Source organism: Alligator sinensis, unplaced genomic scaffold, assembly GCF_000455745.1.
Source record: "Alligator sinensis unplaced genomic scaffold, ASM45574v1 scaffold220_1, whole genome shotgun sequence".
Lineage (NCBI taxonomy): Eukaryota > Metazoa > Chordata > Crocodylia > Alligatoridae > Alligator > Alligator sinensis.
The window spans coordinates 572,377-597,167 of record NW_005842136.1 but is presented as its reverse complement, the minus strand read 5'-3'; the positions used below and the strand labels follow the sequence as shown (position 1 = coordinate 597,167).

Sequence of the window (24,791 nt, the reverse complement as noted above, 5' to 3'; positions counted from 1 at the left end):
ATTCCTGCCTTCTATAAATTGACAGAAAATCTTAAAACTACATTTCTCTCAAGTAGTTTTTACTTCTGCACCTGCCACTCACAGAGCAAATGGCCATAAACTTCCGTGATCTTAGCAAAATCACTGGCGTTCATATTCTATCTAGACAAATATACATGTCAGCAAACATAACTCCTGAACTGGATGCAAATAGATTATTCACTGGCATTAGGAGGTACTGCATGCTGCCTCTTTGCATTGATCTTTATGACCACTATGGATACTTCTAAATTCTATTAGTGCTACAGTTTCCTTTAGAAGCTGGGCATTTCTTTGGCAGTATAAACATGTGGTCTTATTGTACACTGGTGTCTCGCAGGTAGGACTTTCTTTCCAAGTTCCAACCATTCATTTGCTTTTGGAGTAAAATGGTAAATTGGGCCTTCTCCTGCTCCAGTGAATAGCAAAACTCCTACGTTAGGGACAGACATTCAAAAAGCCAGATCCTGAATTGATTCAATTTTTGCAGGTTAGTCTAGTCTAACCTGCTTAGACTGAACCAATCTGCAAGTGCACAGACATTCCCTCTGAACTGAGGAAATATAGGCACATGCCTGCAGCTGCTCAGGTCAGGAACCAGGAGGCACTAGAGTGTGCTCTCAGCTGCAGGAAAGCTGTGCTGAGGAGGTGGGGGGGCGGGGGCCTGGCCAGCCCCAGCTGTAGTCTGAAGTGAACTGGCCAGGGAGGGGCTTTAATTCCACCTCCCATCCCACTGGCAAGGACCCCAGCCAGAGTCCACCTGGTACTCCCCCTTCGCCACTGCAGCAGCAGGGGCGCAGCTAGAGGCCAGCTGGCATGGCCCCCCAAGGCAGAGGGGGCAGGGAGGGGGTTTATTCCCCCCTCTGCCCCCAGGAAACCACAGTGGGGCCTGCCAGCCCTGACTGCCGCCGTCATTGATAACTCCGTGTGGGATGAGCAGTGGAATAAGCCCCCACCCTGCCCCCTCCACCAGATGACAGATGAAGGGTGGAAATAAACCCCCTCCATGCCCTGGTGCCTAAAGGGGCTGAGGAAAGCCTCTGGCCACGCCCCCGTCCGTGCCTCTGCAGCAGCAAGAAGGAAGCACCAGGCAAACCCTGGCTCAAGTCCATGTTGGTGGGACAGGGAGTGGGGAATTAAACTCCTTCCCTGGACAGTTCACTTCAGCCTACTGCCAGGGCTGGCCACACCCCCACCGCTGGAGCAGCAAGTGGAAAAATGCCTGGCAGGTCCATGCCTGTGGGACAGAGGAGGGAGAGGGGAATAAACTCTTCCCTGACCCCTTCACCTGAGGGGGGCCACCATCTGACCATGCCCTTGCCCCTGCCTGCCCCTGCTCCAGCTAGCGAGCAGAGGGGCAGGGCCAGCCCTGCTCTCTGGAGCAAACAGCACAGCCCAGGGCTCCAGAGCATGCTGGGATGCTGGGGGACTCAGACTTAAACCAGGAAGGGGTCTGGGGCGGACGTTTCATAAACCTGTTTGGGCTCAATCAGTTAAGTCTGATACTGTATTCAACCAGGTTTATCTCAAACTGGTTTCAGCCATTTTGAAACTGGTTCATGTGCACTGAACTTATGTTCAGGTTTAAACCAGTTTCTGCTCACTTAAACTGGTTTATATGTCCTTAGCCCCATTGTCTTCAGTTATGATGATCAAGTCCTCAGTAAGTTGTACTCAGAGTGTGCCTTCATCCGTTACCCAGGAATATGTATTGACACTATAGAATGAGAAGGCAGCAGAAGCAGGCAGATGTAACTAATTAAATCAGTAAGGGTCAACCTTTAGTAGCAGGCATGCCACAAATTATCCCTGCACCCGCCCCAAGTGCCATTCAAATCCCTTTCCCCTGACCCATCTTCTGCTCTGCTTTCTGCTTCCTTCCCCATCTACTGATATACTTCCTGTCCCCTCCCTAATCTGCCATGTGCCACACAGAGGCTGCCTATGCCACTTCTGGCCACCCCTAAATTAAATATTTCAAGCAACCTATCTACAAGAGGTACTTATTGGGAATATTTTCTCCAAGACAAACTTTAACAAAAAAGAAAGAAAAAAAGAGAACATGTCACAAGTTTTCTACATTTTAAAAAAAATTTAATTCAAAAGCCCAATGTGGTACATAGGACTTTTCTGAAAAAGTTTATGCTCTAATTAATTCAGTTGGGTAATAACAATAAATATTAAATTATTACACAGTGCTTCTTATCCATCCCAAAACAGCCTAAAAAGGTTAGTATCAACGGGGAGGCTAAGAGGAATGAGGAAGCGTGATTTTTCAGAAGCCCAAAGGTCAAGTAGATGCCCAATTTCTATCCAAATAAATTAGGCATCTAATTTCCACCTCTGCCTTTGAAAATATCCACCTATAGCAGAGGCATAACAAGCAACTTCTGCCTCATTGGCAGCAGCAGCTGGGTTGGCAGCAGTAAAAGCAGCCACCAGTCTTGTGCTCCCTCTAAAACGGGTGACCCGGGCTGATGCCCCACTCACCCACCCTCAGATATGCTACTTCTCCTTAGCAGTATGCTACACATAGGGAAAAGAAGCAAGGAATCATCAGGCAACCTGCCAAGGTAGCACAGCAGATGAGAGACAGAGCCAGGGACAGAACAGATATCTCCTAACTTGGCACTGTATTGCCCTATTTGACTATGCTGCTTCAAAGTAGATAGGTAGATAGGAATTTCTAGCCAAATTAAACTGTGCTGGCATAATTTATCCCTGAAGGAAACATTCTTTTTAATCTGGAAGAAAAAGCAATCCAAATGGCCATTACCTAGAATTCCAGTAAATTAAATAACCATCAAATTAAATAATATAATAGCCGAGTTTAGGATTATTCCCATTTCATACCAAAGCCCTATGCTCAGTTCATACTCTTCAGTTCTCCGATTTCTCTACTCCATGCCACTAAGAAATTGAATTTTTCCTCTTAAGAAGCTGTTAGTTTGTATTGAGAAATAAAGTGAGAAAAATCATTTATCTACCTTGGCCTTCTCCCAAATACAACTACAACAACTAGAACCAATCCACACTAATGAGTCAGAAATTAGAGAAAGAAATCACCAATTAGGTTCATGTAGTCTATCCTCCTCGCCAGTTCTGGATCATTCCTTAATGCATATGAATTATTTTTTTAACAGTCACACATGTCCCCAGATATCGCTGTAAATGATAGACATTCACATGTCATAGAGTTTGTGTGTATGTGTATTTTGAAAGGTAATGTTTGCCTTAGAAGCTGCATATGGTCTGAGCTATGTGGCAGTTAGAATGCTTTAAAAACAAAACAAAACAAAAAACAAAAAAACAAACAAACAAAAAAACAACTAGCGGAGAAAATATCCAAATAAAACTTGAGCATCTTGTTGGTACAAAATGCAATGCCATCACAGGACTGCAGCAACTCAAATTCCCTTTTGGAAACGAAAAAACCATAATGAAGCCACTTCTTTTGGATGATGTCCACCTATTATTTTGAGCTTTGATTTTGTCAAGAGGCAGATAAGCAACTAAGATGCATCCATTTAGACTTTAGAAATACGGATCTATTGCCCTGAAAAACAGTGGGGCGCACATTATAAAACATAGAAATAAAAGGATAAGAGACATTTTTTATGACCACCCTCATAGGCAATGAATTGAGAAAACATGCTAACTAACATGTCTGCTTCCCCTTGGCACTTAACACCAGCACTACAATTTGTTCCAGCAGTGAATAAGAAACTTATTACCTGTCCTAGATTGTGAACTATTAGATTATAAATTTGCAGCGTCAAAACTATCTCTACCTATGCTTGTGTAGGACATGGGGTAGGGGTTTCCAAATGGCTTCTAGTTCTAGCTAAGCCAAATACTAATTTAAATTAATTCCTGTTGGATTCATGGTCCCACACAGGATCACAATGCAGAATTTGAGAATTGCTTATCCCTCATCCCAAATTCAGCAGCAAGAAAAAAAGGGTACTAGCAGTAGCAGCACTCAGTCCTTGCTCCAGAGCTCAGGGGCTGAGTGCCACCCCCACTGGTCGTCTCTTCCCCTGTACTGTATTCCAAAGGGGGGAAGAGGAGTAGGAAAAGGTTGGATATAACAGAGCTCACTCCCAGGTTCTGGAGCTACATGAAAGCAGGGGCTCCAGCCAGAACCCCACTGATCAGCTGGTGAGCTCAGAGCACATCTGGAGCTATTGAGCTGCACTGACATGCCAGTGAGCTCAGAGATCTCATTGTGCATGTGGCACATAGCCGAAGTGGTTTGTAACCACACAGTCTACCCTCTGCCCCACTTCAGTCTACCCCTAGTGGATATTTTGTACATATGTACACATTTCTACATGTGATTTACTATTCTCCTTGGTCAACTTTTGGTCAGCAAGCAATGCAAAACAAAATGCATAATACAATAACCTACATTTCAATTAAGGTCCAGCATTATTAGAGGTGAACTTGGGTATTTCCACTTATAACATAATAGCAAAGAAATATAAATATGGTGCATGAAAAAGTGACCTTTATTCAACTTAGAGACACTTATCTTCACCTTTAGGTGGGACATCAGAAAATGAACTTTCCAGCATTGCAAAAGCTTTCCTCAATTGAAATAATTAGTATAAGGACTCAAAAGCATCACTCTTCATTTTCAGATTTTAACTAAATTAAATGGCAGGTCATTTTTAAATCAAAATATAGCAAACTTCTCTAAAAAGCAGACATTTCACATCTGCCTGACTCCACTAAGAGCTGTGCCAGCAAGGGTGAAGTGCATTCTGGAAAGGCACTAGCTTTCAAAGAGACCTCAGGAGATGGCAGAAGCGGTGGGCACAAATATAAACATTCTGCCATCTGCCAAGTGACAGCAGAGGTCTTCTTTTGATCAATAGGAGGTATTATTCTGCCAGCAGAAGGAAGAGGTTCTGTTGCTACACGGGAGCTCAGAATGAAGACACATTCATAATTTTCCCAACAGATCCTAAGTTCTGCCAGCAAAATAATGTGGTAGAAACCAAGCCCACTGGGCATAACCAGCACCTAATCACATCAATAGAAAGTCTCCTGTTGACTCGAATGGGTGTTGGAATGGACCTTCAGAGCCAAATCTCCATTAGAGAATTCAGGAGTACACACCATCTTTTAGCAAACATCAGGCAGGCAATGTTAAACCCACTTTGGACTTCTCCCTCTACAGAGGCTCCTCAGACATCTCAAAGGAATTGGAAATGGTTGTGCAGTTGCAATGGGAGATATAGGATCATGGTGTCTGTCTAATACACTCTTGAAAATTTCCAGGGATGGAGATTCCACAACTTCTCTAGGTGGCCTGTTCCAATGCTTGATCACCTTCACAGACAAAGTTCTTCCTATTCTCCAGTCTCAATTTCCTCTGCTGCAGCTTGAAGCCTCTGTTCCTAGTCCTGTCCCCCACAGTCACAAAGAAAAGCTCAACTCTATCCTCTCTGTGATCACCATTCAGTTATTTGAAGATTGCTAAAAAAATCCCCCCCACCACCAAGTCTTTTCTTCTCCAGACTAAATAACCCACGTTCTTTCAGTCCTTCCTCATAAGTCATGTTTCCCAGTCATTTTTGTCACTTGCTTCTGGACTCTTTCCAATCTGTCCACATCCTTCTTGAAGTGTGGGGACCAAAACTGGACACAGTACCCCTGGTGAGGCCTCAACAGTGCTTAACAGATAGGCTAGGCAGGATTCGATTTTTATTAGTAAGCCCTGATAAATGTCGATTTTACAGACTGACAAAAAATATATTTCCATCACTAATTATCAACATTCATTGAAAGGGGACATAAGAAAAATGATGGCTGAAAACTTCTTAGAGTTCATTAATGTGTATAAAACATAATGAGTGGAGCAAATATTTACATTTCTGGCTAGAAAAGCCTGCTTTAGGGCGGAGCTGTGAATAATTTACACTGCGCATCATTCAAATGTACAGTGCATTACGGTTACAGTTGACAAAGCTCATATATCATACGTAGTTATATTTGTCACAGCAGGCAATTAAACTGCACTATAATAATATTATTAATAATACAATATAATAGAGGCTTTTTTGGTCTCATTTCAATAATGGGTCACAAAAGAAAATCTGTAGAGGAACACTGCAGTGAATACTCTGACCTAGAATTAAGAATAGTTAAAAAGACTGGCAAGGGAAATGAGGAGATTTTGTACTGCACAGTTTCTAAGACAGAAGTCACCCGACAGGCATATCACATTATTGAACATTTGAATAGTAAGACTCATTTGAAATTAAAAGAAAGTAAAAAAAGGACAACAGGCTATGATGGAAGCCTGCTTGGGAAGAATGAGACAGCAGAAGGAAGAAGCAGTGGATTTTCCTCACAATCTGGTATGTGTGTTGTGCTTTGAGGCTATTCCAAAGAATGTGGCCTAGGGCTCAAGCTATTTATTTGCTCTGCTTCACAAATATGCACCAGCATCTTGCACTTGCCCAGAATGTCATTGGCTGGAAGAAAAATACTTGCCTTAAGTTTTCGCCCACCACCAAGTAGCAATTAAGGAACTTTTGAGTGGTGAGAAATTCATGAAACACCCAAGCCTGCAGGACAGCCAGCAATTAACGCCCTTGCAGTGTTCTACAGTGATAAAAATAAGTCTGTAAATAAAATTCTATTAAAATACTCTGTTGTTGTTCAGTGCAACACAGGGGTCATGTCAGTTTGGATTCAAGATGTGTTGAGAGAGTACAGCCTAACATGGGAAAATTGTGTGTCAATCAAGAGTGATTCCACAATGTACATCCAAGACCTAATGAAGGATTTGAAAGAAATGCATCCACATCTGCTGCACATTCCATGTATAGCTCATCTTTTGCATGTGGCCATTGATTGTGCATGAAAACCAGATGAGTTCCATGACATCAACGAATCTGCGGTACATTTTCCAGCGATATCTAAACATGTCAACAAGCAAAGGTGGTAAGTATTTTTTAAATTCTGTGCTAGCACAAGTCCATCAGATTTTTGGGTGCCAGCCCCTGACCCACCAACTGTGTCATGCAATCTCATTGGTTTTCCTGGCTTGCACCAGCAAAACACATTCATGCACATTGGAACAGTGTGACCTACTTTGTTACTAAAGAACTAGATGCAGTCACTTTAAAAAAAACAAAACAATTAAACTACAGAGGATGGACAAGGATGATTGAAGTCAGCAAGAACTGTGTTGCAAGTTACCATTTGTTTGGTATTTTTCGGGGAAATCTACGCTGTTCATTTGCAAATGCAAACAAATGTACCCCAATACATCACACTGACACTGCTTAACTGCGATCTATAAGTTGCCGTTGATGTAAATAATGCTGTGAAGAAGTGGAACTCAGGGGAATGGACTCTAAATGCCAGCCCTTTCATCCGCAATACATGCTTGTGCTTCAGAATTTCAAAGCAAACTGAAGGCAACCATATCCTGCAATGTACCAGATTGGATTGGAATCTGTCTTTGCCAACTGTAAAATGTTTGACCCATTTATCAAGGCTCAGATGTCATACAATTACAGCAACTACAAAAATATTCTGTGTATTATTACTACATTCACTTGCAAGGCAGAGGAGTTCAAGCACGACGTTGACTTGTACGTGGCATGTGAAATGCCCTGTGATAGCAACATAACAGCATTTGATTACTGGAAAAGTGAAACCCAGTCACTGCCTGTTATGTCCGGTGTTGCATTACATGCACTCACAGTACCAGTAACTTCAGTGTCTATGGAAAGACCATTCAGTTTGTTCAGAAAAGTTCAAGACAAGCATCGCATGAACCTCTCTCTGAAGACCAGCTTGGACAGCTCAACATTTTGTACTACAATAAAGACAAACTCAAATTTGGAGAACTTTCAAAATCTGGATTAGTTTAATGGAGTTAGCAAATGATAAATTCCAAAAACTAACAAAAGAAAAGATTTTTTTTTTACTTATTTTTAATTTTTTCACTTTTTAAAAAAAACAAATGTATTACCAAATGAAAAAAATGATTTAAAGCAGGTATGATTTATTGATTTTTATTGATTTCTGGATATTTACTTTTTATATTTTGACGTGATTTTATAAAGCTTTTAACAGTATACTGTAATTAAAAATTGCCTTCCCTCCACACCCCTAATTTTGCACAATCCTGAATAAATTTAATTGATAAAAATTGAAATAAATGCTTAAAAATAAACATCAATATTATCCATCAAAATTATTTTAAAGATAAACTCGAATTCTGCCACGTCTATGAATAGAGCAGAAAGATCACTTCCATTGATTTGCAAGAGACACTCCTTTTAATACAACCCAGTACGATGTTGGCTCTTTTTTTTTCTAATTTGCAACCAGAGCACACTGTTGATTTATAGTCAGCATATGGTCCACTTTAACCCACAGGTCCTTCTCTGCAGTACTGCAGCCTAGCATGTCACATTTGTGCATGTAATTATTGTATCCCAAGTGCAGGACTTTGCACTTGTCTCTACTGAATTTCATCTGGTTGACTTTGCATGCTTTCTCCAATTTATCCAGGTCATTCTGGATCTTAGCCTTACCCTCCAAAGTGTTTATGTGGCTAAAAAGACAAGGGCTTGCACAGCAGCAGCTGTTTCTGAAGGCGCCTGTCTTCATACTAGAGTGCAATCCATTAACTACAAATTCCCCAAATCCTAAGTGTTAGAAACTGAAACGACTTCAAAACACAACTTCCCTCAACTCTTGCAAAGAGAAGGCTCCTAGAAAACGCTGACAAAACTTTTCCTCATTCTTTTCCTACTTGCCCTCTCCTCTACAGGAGGTGCTACAGCCCCATATTTAGGTCTTATTTAATTTAATATTGTTCAAACCAGGTTTTAAAAACACCATTTTTAAATACAGCTCCTGGCCCAAAATCAATGTGGCCATAGAACAATAGATAAATTTGTTCTAACTGCAGATAGGTTTCATACCGTTGCTTATAAAATGTGAATTGTGGTCCTTAAATTCATCCAGTTGTGATGGTTCCTATACTGTAACTCTGTGCAATTCATGCAGCAATTTTCCCCTCCACTTAATAAAAACTCATAGAGCTGAAAATGCTTACAGTGGTACCTATATCTCAGGCTAAACAAACTATCTGCTCTTAGTTTTAAAATTATATTTACTTTGACATTTTATCTTTCCATAATGCAAGAGGGCTTCAATTTCTTGGTATAATTCTCCACTTTCCATGCCCCTTTTCTGTCGACTCAGAGAACTGCTAACCAACAGATTCTATAATAAGATAGACATTTCTTTTCCCATCAACATGGTAGTAATTTAAGCATTTGCTGCCCATTACTGCTAATGGGAGTTAAAAGTATAAAGACCCCATAATTCCACCCCCCCCCACAAATGATCCAATTTATATCAATGTCCCAATAATATTGTGCATGCATAACATATGGAGGAAAATGGGATGTTTAGGGAAAATCTAATGTAATTCACATTCCATCCCAAACTTCATGGGACACTAACCATGCAGATAAAATGCCTTTACAGGGAATATATATTAATGCACAGAGCAATATTCAACAGGACAGTATAAGAGAGAAGCAAGCAGGTTTTCCAAATAAGATTTCATTCTACCCCCTTCCACCAATATGAAAAGTTGGAAGCAAACGAACAGTAAAGATTCACAAACAGTGAAATGGCTCTGTCAGCAAGTCGCAAGCATCAACATATCTGTCTCAATAAAGTCAGTTGTATGGCAATATGAAATTTTAGAAAGGAAAATAAAAACAAAATGAGATTCCTCAGCTGAACATTTCCAGTTTGGTTTCCTTTATTTCACTCTTTAGTAAACTTTTTTTTACCATATTTCTTAACTAGTCAGTTCTTATTTCATATTTCTTCATCCTGCAGCTCCCAAAAGATGGATCAAAGTTGTGCTTTTTACAGAACCCCAGTGACATTAACTAGCCTCTCTACTGACTCACCAGTCTGCTGCCATGTAACTTACAGGATCCAGTCCCTAGGTTGCCTTTTTAGAAAATCAAATGCTTAGGATAACTCAAGTACAAGTTTTTCCTAGGCAGTCCTAGGCATAAGAAAAATCCACCAATTTCAATTAATACGTTTACTGATATTCATAGAGTCATAGAAAATTAGGGTTGGAAGGTACCTCAGGAAGTCATCTAATTCAACCCCCTGCTCAAAGCAGGGCCATCCCCAACTAGATCATCCTAGCCAATGCTGTGTCAGGCTGGGTCTTAAAAACCTCCAAAAATGGAGAGTCTACAACCTCTCTGGGTAACCTGTTCCAATGCTTTACTACTCTTGTCATGAAAAGGTTTTTCTTGCATCTAATCTAAGCTTCTCTTGCTGCAACTTGAGACCATTGTTCCTTGTTCTGTTCATCTGTCACCACTGAGAACAGTCTAGCTCAGAGGTAGACAACGTTTTTGGCCAGAGTGATGAAAAAGCTGCAATGTCTACCTTGTAACATGGTGGAATGCCAGCATGCCAGAAAAACAAAACCAGGGCAGGGAGTACGTGGCAGGGCACACTGCATATTGATATAATTAATAATCATAATTGTTGCTTTTTATTTTTTACAGTAAATACTAGGTTTTCTAAAAATTCTAAAACTGGTAACAATAAATAAAAATTTATATACTACCTTTGTTCTTGTGTATTCTTTTTTGTTAAGCATGTTGTAATGAGACACAGAGACAGAGAGAAAGAGAGAAGAGAAAGAAAAAAGAAAAAGAGGAGAGCAGAAACAGACAAAAAACAAAAAAGGAGAGAAGAGAGAAAAGGAAGAGAAAGAGGTAAAGAAAGCAAAAAGAAACAAAAGAGGAGAGAAAAATAGAAGAAATAGAAAAAAGGAGAGAGAAAACAGGAGAGGAAAGAGATTAGAGAGTAAAAGAGAAAGAAAAAAGGGAAAGTAAACAGAAAAGAAAAAGAGAAAAAAGAAGAGAAGAGAAAGAGGGGATAAAAAGAGGGGAGAGAAAAAAGAGCAAAAAAGAAAGAAAAAAGGAGAGAAAAAGAAGACAAGAAAAAGAAAAAGAGAGAGAGAAAGAGAGAAAAAGAGAAAGAAATAGAAGAGAAAAAAAGGAGAGATAAAGAGGATGTGCCTTCGTTGCCAACGTCTCCCACCACTACCGGCTGCAGCTCAGGCCTGTCCATCCAGGGCAGTGTCCAAGGCAGTGACACCCCAGCAGCAGCCATCAAGGCTGGGGGGCTCATGCCATCCCGATGATCTCGGAGCGAGGTCTCAGGCAGACAGTCCCACATCCAACCTAGGCAGGGGCAGCACCAGGGTGCCAAGAACTGGGGACAGGATCTGGGCAGCACAGAGAAAAGCAGGTGCAGAGGGAGGCACCACGGGCAGGCTGGCCCATGTAGCCCCTTGGGAAGGCGGGCCCAGGCAGGAAGCGAGGGGTGCCCCAGGGCTCCGTGGGGCCACCCAGTGGCACCCAAGGTGGGGCCAACCTCAGGCTGTACAGCTCTGCAGGCATGGGGCACAACCACCCTGCCTCCTGGCTGGGGCAAGGCACTGGGTTTGGGGGGCTTCTGGCTTCATGCTCAGACTCCCTGCATGCTGGGCACAGCGCAAGCGGGACAGAACTGCCCCTGCTGCAAGGGCCTGGCTACCGGAGCCACCCAGGCCCCAGAAACAATCACCGTGGCTTCCTTGGCCTGCCCAGGCCCCGGCCTTGCCCACCTGCAGCTCCCTTCCAGGGGCTGGGGCCAGGGCACACGCTGCACAGGGCCACTGAGCTGCAGGCTCGCAGCCAGCTCAGCTCTGAGTGCCAGGCCCTTGCACCAGGGGTGGCTCTGCCCCACTTGAGCTGTGCCCAGCACACAGGGAGGCTGCAGGAGCCCCCCCAAGTCTGGCATCCTGCCCTGGCCAGGCAGCTGCGCCCCATACCTGCAGACCTGTGTGGGCCAGGCCAGGCCAGGCCGGGCCCCAACTCAGGTGCCGCTGAGCACCCCCGCCCACCTACCAGTCAGCCAGCTGCGGCCCAAGCCTGCAGAGCTGTGGGGCAGCCCTGCTTCCTGCCCTCCCAAGGGTATGGCCAGGCTGGCCTGCCCATGGCTCCTCCCCGTACACCTACTTCTCCCCACGCCCCCTGGACCCTGCCCCAAGCACCCGGCCTCAGTGCTCATCACCCCAGTGCTGCATCCACCCAGGTGGGATGGGGTATCCATCTGCCTGAGCCCCAGGCTCGCCCACCCTCTGGGAGCCTCCAGCTCAGCAGCCCTTCACAGCGCCTACCTGCAGCTCCCCTCCAGGGACCAGCAGAACTCAGACAGCGTCCATGCTTGTGTTCCCCTGCCCTCGCCCCTGGTGTCTGCCACAGTGCTGAGACCTATGGCTGCTCTGGAGAGTCCAGAGCAGCAAATTTAAAAAAAAAAATTAAACAATTTCCTCACACGTCTCCTGGAAAAATGTCTCTGCATGCCACTAACTGGCACACATGCCAGGGGTTGCCTATCCCTGGTTTAGCTCCATCCTCTTTGGGACCTCCCTTCAGGTAGTTGAAGGTTGCTACTAAATCTCCCTAGGCTTCTCTTCTGCAGACCAAATAAGCCCTGTTCCCTCAGCCTCCCCTCATAAGTCACATGCCCCCACCCCTTAATCATTTTCATTGCCTTCCCTAGACTCTCTCCAATTCACCCACATCCTTTCTGTAGTGGGGAGCCCAAAATTGAACACAATACTCTAGATGTGGCCTCACCAGTGCCAAATAGAGGGGAAGTATCACTTGCCCTCAGTCTGCTGGCAACGCTCCTACTAACGCAGCCCAGTATGCTGTTAGCCTTCTTGGCAACAAGGGCACACTGTTGGCTCATATTCAGTTATTGTCCACTGTAACTCCCAGATCCCTTTTTGCAGACTGCTTAGCCAGTCAGTTCCCAGCCTATACTGGTGCATGGGATTGTTCCATCCCAAGTGCAGGACTTTGCAGTTCTCTTTATTGAACCTCATGAGATTTCTTTTGGTCTGATCCTCCAATTTGTCAAGTTTTCTCTGAATCCTAGCCCTACCCACCAGTATATCTACTACTTCCCCCAGCTTGGTGTCATCTGTAAATTTGTGAGAGTGGATTCCATCCCATTTTCCAGGTCATTGATGAAGATATTGAACAAAACCAGCCCCAGGACTGACCCCTGGGGCACTCCCCTTGAGACTGACTGGCAATTAGACATCAATCCATTGTTTATTACCCTGTGAGCCCGACTATCTAGCCAGTTTTCTATCCACCTTACAGTGCATTCATCCAATCTGTGTGTCCTTAGTTTGCATGTAAGAATGTTGTTGGAGACCATATCAAAAGCCTTGCTAAAGGCAAGGTACATCAAGTCCACTGGTCTTCCCACATCCACAGAGCCAGTCATCTCATCATAGGAGACAGTCAGGTTGGTCAGGCATGACTTGCCCTTGGTGAATGCATGCCTTCGTCTCCTAATCACCTTCTCCTCCTCCAAATGCTTAGAAATGTACTCCTTGAGAACATGATCCATGATTTTTGCAGGGACTGAGGTGAGGCTGACTGGTCTGCAGTTCCCTAGATCCTCTTTTTTCTCTTTCTTAAAGATGAGCACTATATTTGTCCTTTTCTAATCATCTAGGACCTCCCCTGACCATCACAAATTTTCAAAGATGATGGCTAGCAGCTCTGCAATTGCATCAGCCAACTCCCTCAGCACACTCAGGTGCATCACATCCAGCCCCATGTACTTGTACATCTCAGTTTTTCTAAATAGTCCCTAACCTGTTCTTTCACCACTGTTGGCTTCTCACCAGATTATGCTGTCAGGTGGAGTAGTTTGGGACCTGACCTTGACTGTGAAGACTGACGTGAAAAAGGCACTGAGCACTTCAGCCTTTTCCATATCATGTGTCATTAGGTTGCCTCCCCCACTCAGTAAGAGGCCCAAACTTTCCCTCATCTTCCTTTTGTTGCTGACATACTTGTAGAAACCCTTCATGTCCCTTGCCAGTTGGAACTCCGATTGAGCTCTGGCCTTCCTGATTTCATCCCTGCATACCCGAGCAATATTTTTATACCCCTTCCTAGTAGTTTGTCCATGTTTCCACTTGTAAGCTTCCTTTCTGTGTTTTAGCTCACTGAAGAGTTCCCTGCTAAGCCAAGCTGGTCTTCCGCCATACTTGCTAGTCTTCCTGTGCAACTATTAAACTTACAAGGATGAGAATAGCAGAGTTGTAACTATTTTGTACATATTCCCGAAATGTGTCACACTCAGTGTAAAATAAACTTCTGAATTATATTTCAGTCCTACCTAGGGAGGTTTAAAACTACAAGAAATAAGATTTTCTCAAAATGAGAAAGAACATCCAAGCAGAGGAAGGATTTTTAGGTAGTCTATAAAATTCTTCATATTAAAATTCTGTCTACACTTGTTAAAGATAGATGAAGTTGTAATATGTATAAATCTTACCTGTGTTGATGGGATCAGGTTTTGTTCTAATTACATGATACAACATGGTTCTGTCAAAGTTAAAGGGCTAAAATATAATGTGCTCAGAATTGTTATGGTGCATTATAAGTGTGCAAGTGTCACAACATTATCATGGTAATACCACATTTAATCATGTGTGAATAATATTAAAAGGGTCCATTAATACCTTTTTTAGTTTTGCCAAAGAGTTTATGATTTGAGATCCCAATCAAATAAGGGAAAAGGTATTACAAATAGTAACAAAAGCTGTCTCTTCTTCTGGTCCTTCTGTCAGAGGGCTTAGAAAAGTCTGAGAGCACCATAACACAAACAACAATGGAAGTATCCTTCACCTTTGTTTTTACTGCTGGAAAAAAACAGATCTCACTCAGGAGCAGCAAGACTCCTCAATTCAGCAAGCTACAGCAGCTGCTAGTTTATAAATCTAGCCATATAGTGCTTTAGGACCAGGTACAGACGTTACACTTTTATTGGTGTACATGATCGGAAACCAGTCTATACCTGTAACAGAACAGAAGTTCAGTACACAAAGCTGGTCTATACCCATAACAGAAAAGAAGTTTGGCAAACAGACTGGATTCTGCCATTTTTAAACTAGTCTAAGATTTGCACCCCCTTCCCAAAGGGCAAATATGCGTTCTGGTCGTAGAATGCTTCCTCATGCTGATGTGCTTTAATCCAGGTTCAGAGGAAGAACAATGGTGTAACAGGACTTAAAAGGGCTTTCAAAAAGCAACAGATTTTAATTACTGCATAGAACTCTTCTGTGGCCTCAGATGCCTGAAATTAATATTTACTTCCAACGCCAGCCTTAGTGAAAAAGTATGTTGAACTCTACCCATGTTATCTTTAACCAACTACTGTAGTCACATGAATCTGTACATTCTACCCTTCACAAAACTAAAAAAAACAAGAAAAAAACTCCACATCTTTTCAGCCAGGATAAACTATTCTCACAAGCTGATGCAAGATACAGCAAGCCAAGGAGAGAGAGAAAATAAAGAATCATATCTTTATTATTAATGAAGTGCACTTAAAGTCATCATACCTCAAGGCTCCACCTGACAGAATAATATTCAATAAACATTGCATGCCTTTATGTATGAGGACTGACTGAGGGTAAAATTTGTCTCTTGCTGCTTCTTTATAATCATTTGGGGAACTGAAGTCTGAGACACACTAAAGAATCAAGTTCCACACACAGCCTGCAGGCTCACTCACTGGGGATTTTGAAATGAGAAGTGAGAACAATAAGACGACCAGGGTCAAATAAACTCAACAAACAGAGGAGACAATAAAGAGAAAAAAAGTAAATCACTTAAATGAAGAGAAACCAGACCCTGAAAGGTCTTAAATGTTATTCATTTACAATCAATAAAAAAACTACATAGGGACTCTGAGAAAAGAAATCATAATAAGTATAATGCTTTCCTGTGCTTAGTGCAAGCCAGTGTAAGCAATAGGTTTTAAATCAAGGGTGGCTTGGATATTATAGTAATTGACTAGAAAAAGAAAAATTTATAAACTATTTGTCTACATCACCATGAGAGACTGAATATATTTCACTGAACTTTCTGGATAAACTTATTAGGGGAAGGGAAAGAAAGAGCTACTTAATTACCTTGCATACATAAACAGCAAAAACTTGGGCTAACTGAGAATTTGTGTATCTTCACTAAACAATATCCTTCTCCCTGTTCATACTTCCAGGAAACCATCACAACCCAAAACAGGGATGCCAATGTAAGAAGGTGGTAGCGTTGCTTACTTGAAAATAACCTTTTTTATATACTACATATTATATAATCTCCTGCTCCCTGACACTTTTAGGCCTGTAGTGAAGTATCTATCTGGTTTAGATCATAACCTCCACAAGGAACAGACTGTGCACACGAATATGTTCTGTACTGCTCAGTACCCAGGCAGCAATTAATACAATTAAATCAAATGAACACCAATTTTCACAAATATTATTGCAATGACTCTAATTAAGAAATAATAAGATAGACAGGGATGAAGAAATTATGGTATTTTGACAGATTAAAAAAATATTCAAATGAAATGCAAAGAAAAATTACAGCAGTCCTAACATTTTGCAAATAATCTTAAACTGATTATTTGCACTCCAAATCTGATTTTGTCCACTCTGAATAAAAGAGAGACTACCAGACAGCATATCCAAGAGAAATAAAAGGAATATGAATGTGCAGATCTCCTCTGTAAAAGTAATAAACTGTAATGAACATAGGCAAGAGGAAACAAAGCAAGTTCAGTGCCAAATACGATCCCAAGCAGAATTTGGAAGCATATCTGTAAAAAAAAAAACAAAAAAAAAGCCTAAATCTGCACTAATATTTCTGGAACGGGAAGGTCTTAATTAGTTTTCTAGAGCAATGATTCTCAACCAGGGTAGTGCAGCAACCTGGGATGCCCTGAGATCCTTTCAAGGATGCTTTGGAGGTGTGCAAATATGATTCACAAAATAAACCCAAACATTTCAAACAGGAATCCACTGTGTTAAAAACATTCTGACCTGTTGTGGGCTTTGTGTTCTTTGCAACAGAAGAAATGCTCTATTGTTTTTCTGTATTCTGAAAAACAAGTGAAAACTAAGAGCTGGCATTATCTAAAGGGTGCTCTGAGCCTAAGGAGGTTAAGAACCACTGCTTTAGAGAATCTCCGTTAAACTTCAGCCTCTGTATCTTATCATGGGAGAGGTCATTAAAGCACAGATCCATAAAGACACTTAAGCATAGCATCACCACACCTAAAATTCAGTCTCCCAGCAAAAGGAATAGAATTCACAAGCCCATCTTAGGCATCTAAGGGGAGAGTTATGTATCTAAGAATGGAGGAGGGAATAATGCTCAAATCAGCCACAAGAGAGAAGCTGGTTCAAAATGCTACTTCGCTCCAAGACTTAAGTGCCTACCTAGAGACATGAGCAGGGATCCTGGTTTTAAAAATCAAAAATTCTCTGATAAACTACCATATACAGATTCCCCAATTTAAAAACCCCAAATCTGTGTTTTTCCATGATTAAAATGAACGCCACTATGCTTATAGGTATCAGTTGAACACAACGTTTTATTGATATATTTACAATTTTACAGCAATTTGGAAGCCTACCAGTGCTTCAATTGTTATGACGAAATCAATTCTAAATGCCTATATATTTTGATATTTGATTTTGGGTTTTTTATCATGGAAAATCAGAGCTCCCCCTACCCCTTTCCTCACCAGGATGTGGGTCCAGCTGCGGCTGCTCCCCCTGCCCCTTTGTGGCATTGAGCAGCCTTGATATGCCAGTGCCCTGACCCTGCCCCTTATTCCCAAGCCTCAGCCCCCCCAGGCCTGCTGGTGCCCCTCACTCCTAACTCACCGCCCCCAGCACGTGAGCAAGGGAGTAGGTATGTGGGGAAGTGGGGTGTGGGCACAGGCAACCCACTGAGGGTGAGAGGCAAAGGTAATGTGTGCCGGGGGGGTTAGGGTTAGGGTTGGGGGGCACATGGCCCCCAAGATTTCTGTGCCCACAATGAGGTGTGGGGTTGCAGCCACACCACACCAGCTCCCAAAGAGCTGCCTCCATGGCCCAGCGGGGGGACCTGGCATGGGAGGGAGTGCCGCAGCACCATGGCCACAATTTGAGGTGCCCCCTGCCTGCCTGGTAGCAGTGGGGGGCAGAACTCTGCATCGCTGCTGTGCCTCACCTTGGCAGCCATGGTGACATGACACTTCCTCCTGCACTGGGTCCCCCTGCTGGGCCATGGAGGTGGCTCCTCCAGAGCTGGTCCAGCCCGGCACGCCACTGTGGGCAAAGAAATTTTAGGGGACACATGCCCCCCCACCACATTAGCTGTGCCCCCTCCCACCCCACCCCCAACACGTGGTCTGTGCCCCCTCTTCCCTCTGTGTGGCCTGTGCCCCTCCCCTGCCCAATGAGGGGCCTGTTCCTCCTCTCCCCTCCACCCAATGTGTGGCCTGTGCCTTCCCGACCCTCATCCCCACCCCCACAGACTTACCTGCAGGGAGCTGCAGGAGCTGCCAAGCTGCCTGGCTGCCACTTGCATGTGTGTGTGTACACATACATGTGGCATCCCCTGCATTGATCACTCTTCTCCCACTCCTGCCAGCCAGAAGCAGTCCCTTGCAGGCTGGAATTGTGCCAGTCTGCAAGGGGAACCTGCCGTTTCCCACGCATTCCTTCTTTAAAAGTGGAAAATCCATGATTTTCTCCTTGAAAAGAGAAAATCCATATTTTTCTCCATTAAAGGAGGAAATGTGCGTTTTTCCACAGCAAACTGATAACCCGGATTCCTGGACATGAGTTAGACACCTATATGTGCCTGAGATTTACAGTTTGAAACTTCTTCCTGGACTTCATCAGCTAAGATGACCCTTTGGGTATAGAAAACACATTTGCTTCTTTCTTTCACAACATAACAGGAGAACAGGTACCCAGTGTTTACAAAGGAATCTAGCAGTCAGACTACCTTCCCAGGAAATAGGAGATGTGAGTTTTACGCCATTCCCAGCCTAGGGGCATTCAGAGCTACACATTTCACTTCCTAGGAATGGGGTCTAAGCACCAGAGTACAGACTAGGCTTGTAATGAGGCTGTTTTACACCCTACTTGTTGAAGCTGTGCCACTATGCAGAAAGGAAAGCAAGATTCATGGGGCCAGAGAGAGAAAAAGCAATACAGCTCTGTAATCCAGTGAAGAGAAAGAAAGAGAGGCATGGGTTCCAGCCCATCTCCAACACTGGATATATATTTTGTTACATGACACTCTAAGGCAAAAGGACTAAGTAGTCCCTGGCACCTACGGATACCCTGCCACATAAATAGGTAGTCAGGATTTCTGTAGATTGTTTATTTCAATTTAGGTGCCTAAATTCTGCCTAAGGTGCATTTTATGTGACACTGTGATTTTTTTCGTCACATCATAAATCACTTATGGAGACAGAATCTGGTTCTCTCATACATCAAAGGAAGGCACAAATCAAGGTAAGTAAAGGGTCAGATTCTGACACCCTCCACTTATCTTGAGTCTCACTATTTCTTTCAACATGGTTCAGGAGATGAAGAAACCATTAACTTGATATCAAGGGCAAAGTTAGAAGTCTAGCATGATCTTTATTGGTAGCAAGCTCTCTTAAAATGAGGAGAGACTTTGGTTCCTATTTAAAAAGAAGCAACTGAGAATGAGGGTCCCTGAAGGCGTGAGCTGTAGAAACAGAAGCACTTACTTCCAAAGAAAGGTGGGGTTTTTTGTCTGCTTTGGTCAGGGTGTTCTTCTGATCTTGCCTTTCCTTCAGAACGCCTGACACATGAGTTTGGGTATAACCTCCTCTGGAGATGAGAACCTATAGAATGGAAGACCAAAAAAGAAACAGTCTTCTGTAGCCGTGGTAAGGAAAATACAGAATATTACCTGCACTTCTCTGTCCTTATGCTTCTTAGAGATCTCCCATACCCTCAGAGATCCTTCCTAAAATCACAGGCATCACAACCATGAATACTTCAAGTTCCACAACAGCCTTAAAAGCGATATTGAATAGAGGGGCAAAACTAAAATATGGCTTGAATTTTATAATTACAATATTCACTGAATGCTTGGGACATAAAATATTGTTTTCCTAATTAAAAAAAGGAAATCTTTTTAAATTTAGACAGAAACCCAAGAATTGGTGGTTGTCCAGATGAGAAAAGAATCATGCTTTCTGACATTTTACCATGAACAACAGGCATAGTACTATCTAGTTTTGCTACCAGATTAAAGTATCCACTAGATCACAGAAATATCATGAATCAAACTCACCTGCCACAATACCACCTCTAAGAAGCAGGGATATAAAAAGTTAAATTATTAATCATTTAACCAATAAGTGCAGTGATAACTAGTTAGCTTACCAGTTATCCTTTAGCTCTGGGTGGGCACAGTCTAGCAGGGAAGAGGGGGAAAGGAAAGCTGCACAGTACAGGTGCACGGATATATCGGTCCAATATCAGATCGGCACCGATATAAAGAAAATTTACTATAATAGAAATCGGCAAGAAGTGGGTGATAATTTGGCCAATAAATGCCCATACATGTGTGCAGCCACAGTGCAGCACATAGGCAGCAAGCACAGCACAGCAGCTTAGAGAGCTGGGTACAGCTGGTAAGTCTGTTATGGTGGAAAGGCAGGAGGGAGGCAGATTAATGTCCCCCGCGGTGAGGAAGGGAGTGGACCTGGGGCAGACACTGCCCAGGTGGGGCAGGGCGAGCACGGGACGGAGCTGCAGCTTGTCCAGGGGGCACCGGGGGCAGGGGCGGAAAGCAGTTCCTGCCGCTGTCCGTGGCTCACCTGGCAGCTCATCTGCTTATCTAGTGGCTCCCGCTGCTTGTTCAGGAGGGAACAGGAGGGCGTGTGCTTGGGGTGGGCAGTGGTGGCACTGTGGGGGGCTACGGTGAAATTTGGTATGGCTGGAGGCCCCATCGCTTAACGCCCTCTCCGCACCACCACCACCCACCATGAGTGCAGCACGGCCACCAGACCACAGCTGCAGCCTGCCCTGCCCCATCCCATTCAGATCCGGGGACACAGCCCCCTCTCCCCACCATTGTGCCCTCCCAGATGAGCAGCGGTGGGAGCTGCTCTCCCCACCCCCGGATAAGCCATGGCTCCATCCTGTGCCCATTCTGCCCAGGTAGCAACTACCCCAGCTCCAGCCCCACTCCCTCCCTTACTGCTAGGGGCATTGCTCTGCCCCTCCACACCCCTTCCCTCCCCGCTCCCCTTTCACCACAACAGACTTACTAGCTGCATGCAGCTGTATCGGAAATAGGATTGGCATTGGCCAATATGTCTCCTTAAAAACTGGCTATTGGTACTGGCCCCCAAAATCTCTATTAGTGCACCCCTACTGCACAGTGTCCGGGAAGTGGCATGGTGCCCCTGAAGGCAGCAGGGCAGGCAGGCAGGAGGGAGGGAGGGAGGGAGGAAGGAGCAAGGAGGAAAGGGTGGGGCGTAGGGGACTAGTACCCATTACCTAAGAGGAAAACACTGAGTAACCTAACGACCAGGGATCCAGGTCTTCCCCTTTAAAGGAGAAAATTGTGAATTTTCCCCTTTAAAAGGAGAAAACCTGGGAAACTACAGCTTTCCCCTTGCAGCTGACAGAGTTTCAGCCTGTAAGGGGATCTTTGGGGCTGGGGGAAACAGAAGGAGGGCGATGAGAGGCAGGGGCACTGGCAGGGCCACAGGGCTGTGGGTCAGGAATGAGGGGTACCAACAGCAAGGTACAGCAGACTGTGGTTCAGGAATGAGGGGCACTGGCAAGGCCAGGGGTCTGTGGGTTGGGAGTGAGGGGCAACAGCATGGGCAGAGCACTGGCATATCAAGGCTGCTCAGCGCCACAAAGCAGCGGGGGGGGAGGAGGAGAGAGGGAAGAGACAGCCGTGGATGGACCCGCATCCTAGTAAACAAAGGGAGTAGGGCAAGCTCTGTTTTTCCATGATAAAAAACCCAAAATCAAATGCCAAAATATATAGGTATTTAGAATGTATTTTATTATAATGATTGAGGCACTGGCAGACTTCACTTCCAAATTGCTTTAAAATTGTAAATATATCAATAAAACATTGTGGTCAACTGATACCTATATATATATATATATATATATATATATATATTAGTGGCATTACATTTTAATCACAGGAAAATGTGGAGGGGGGGCATTAATCAGAGAATCTGTGATTTCTTATCAGAGAATTTTGAATTTTTTAAACAGAGAAAGCCAGGATCCCTGCTAATGACTCATCAGTTAAGCAATTAGTTGTTAATTCACAGGTGCTCCCTCCCTCCCAGCCCAGGTGGGCTATGTTGTCTGGCTGGGCTTGCCTTCTCCTCTTCCCATCCCACACAGTCAAAGGGCCCCCAGGAGCCGGGAGCTGTGTCAGAGCTACTGTGTTATTGGTTAAACAATTAACCAATAGAATTAAAGGAGGTTAAACAAATTTTTTTTTTTAAACAATATTTACATCCCTACTAGGAAGTGGTACTGACAAAGGGACCAGCATCTCCACCTGTAAGCACCCTGGTAGGAGTTTGCAGAGGAAACATTTCAGTGAGAACTGCCCTAGCTCTCACTGAAGAACATTGGCAAGAATGCTGATTGTTTTGCGTTTCTGCTTTAACTTTGCATTTAAATGGCTTTTACTTTTAGTTTACTGAAAATAACATCAGTCTTAAACACCAACCACTACTACAAGGAAAAAGGCACCCACATTTTCACTAGACATTGAGCTAGTGAACAAAATGACTGGCCTCCTTGTGGCCCAAGTGTGTGTTGGTTCTGCCTAACTATTCCCTTCACTGCTTTACACAAACCTTCCAAAGGTCCTTCTTTGGTTCAAATACCCTTGGTCTTTTGAAAATTAAAATATTACAGGATCTTATGTATGCATAGTTCTCCCTAGTATCAATAGATCTTTCATTTCACCATCTACAGCAATGTTTATATAATATGGGCTTTTGGCTTCTTTCCCTTGATTATCCTTTCCTTTGACCCAGATTCATTTGACTTCCCAAGATGGGCTGGCATTTTTTTTTTTATATATATTAACTTTTCTCCAAGCAACGGTTCCAGGAAAAAGGAGGTTTCTTTAACAAGGAAACATTTAGTGCAATGAATTTTATACATAGCCACAAAATATCCATGGCAAAAACAAAGCTCAGTACAACAAATTTTGCTTTAGCAAGGCTGCTCTCAACTGCAATTGGCAACATTTTTTTTTAAAAAGGTTTGCATTCCCATTTGTAACTGACCGGGGTGTCAGATATTCCAAGTCAGCCAAGAAATAAATTGGTGGCTATGAGCCACGGAAAAATGTAAATTCCGTTGCTCTTAAAATATCATTCCTTGTTTTCCAGCACTGCAGTTTGCTTTCTGTGCTAAAATCCCAGCATCAGCTAAAATTGAAAGAAAGATGAAAATAACTAAATATGTTAGCTTGGCTAAATGACAGCTATGGAGAAACATGATGAAAGTATAAATCACCATGGAGCGAAGAAACTGCAGAGAGTGCCTCTGAGGAACGTAACTAGGGTTAATGGAATGAAATTATGAAAGGGAAAGGCTGAGACTAAATATCAGAAAACATCTCCTGACCATGAAACATATTAAAACATGGAATATTCTGCAAAGGGAAGGGCAGTTACTTAAAAGTGGACAAAATACAAAAAATAATTTTTTTTAAAATAAATAATAATTTATATTTTTAAATCTCTTGAGTTCAAGTGTAAAGTCTTAACACAAAGCCATATTTAATTCTGTACTTTCTATTCAAGAATTTCAAAGCCCTTTGGCAGACATTTGTCCATTGCAAACTTCTTCCAAAGTGAGATACCGCATACTAAAATAACATATTTTAAATCCAAACATTAATGCCTTGCTAAACTGTTTAGATGTTTAAGAGCTCTTCTCTGAAGTAGCTCTGTTGTGCATATAGCCCACCTATTCCTTTTTTGCACAAATTTTTGTCTGTTTCCAAAAGCTTTCCATTTCATTAATACAGTTTCTATCTATTGATGACATAAAGAAGGAAAAAATGTAACCAAGGAAAGCAAGACCATGCATACTGAAAGACGATCAGCCTCCTGCAATAGGATTCATAAAGGAAGAGAATTTCTCGCATAGGACTTCTTTTGCTCTTTCTCCCCCCGCCATGCAAAATAAAACCTTTAAGGTGGTATTTTTCAAAGTCCGTAAGTAATTTAGGAGCAAAGCTACCATGGAGAATCAGAGACCTGTGTCTTTAAATCACTTCAGAGCTTTTGCAAAAATGTTTCCTTATCCTCCTTTCTCAAGACAATCACAGGAACAGAAAAAAGAATGACTAGCTGTAGAAAGAGTTATTCAGGACATCTTTTTTGTTATTAGAACAAATAATTCTATCCAATGTAGGCAGCAAACAAACTCTTATTTAGTTATAATTGACTATAACATTGGCTGGAAGTTAAATTTTACCGTGAACTGTGTCACAACCCAAAGTTGTGATTTTCTTGTTTGTGTGTGCTTCGGCATCACTAAATTGTGTTCCCGATAAATTGCAGCTCTTTTGCACGGTGGAGTGTTCTGTTGCAATTAAGAACCCGCGTGCAGTTTTTCCCGCCAGTTTTGTAGCCTTCTTTGCATCGTGCATTTCTTTTGCATTATAGTGATGCACGGTACAAAGAAGTTCCCGCCATTTGTATTGAGATTTCCGCCACATTATTGGCCAATCTTAATATAGGCACACGTGGCGGCTAGCTATTGGCTTGCTAGC

General features: G+C 43.0%; 1 protein-coding gene across 6 annotated transcripts in view; it reads right to left on the bottom strand.

The window, feature by feature from the left end:
* FARS2 (phenylalanyl-tRNA synthetase 2, mitochondrial) overlaps positions 1 to 24,791 on the bottom strand; it is a 424,763-nt gene that overhangs the window by 393,737 nt on the left and 6,235 nt on the right. For 4 of the 6 annotated variants that reach the window (XM_025205991.1, XM_025205989.1, XM_025205986.1 and 1 more), the window contains one exon: positions 19,729 to 19,845. The exons of the other annotated variants lie outside the window; for them this stretch is intronic. Coding sequence is in view for 2 of the 4 variants with exons in the window: in XM_025205986.1 (XP_025061771.1) it covers positions 19,729 to 19,845 (117 nt within the window). In the remaining 2 variants the exon portion in view is untranslated. The remainder of the gene's footprint in view (positions 1 to 19,728; positions 19,846 to 24,791) is intronic. 6 annotated transcript variants of the gene reach the window in all.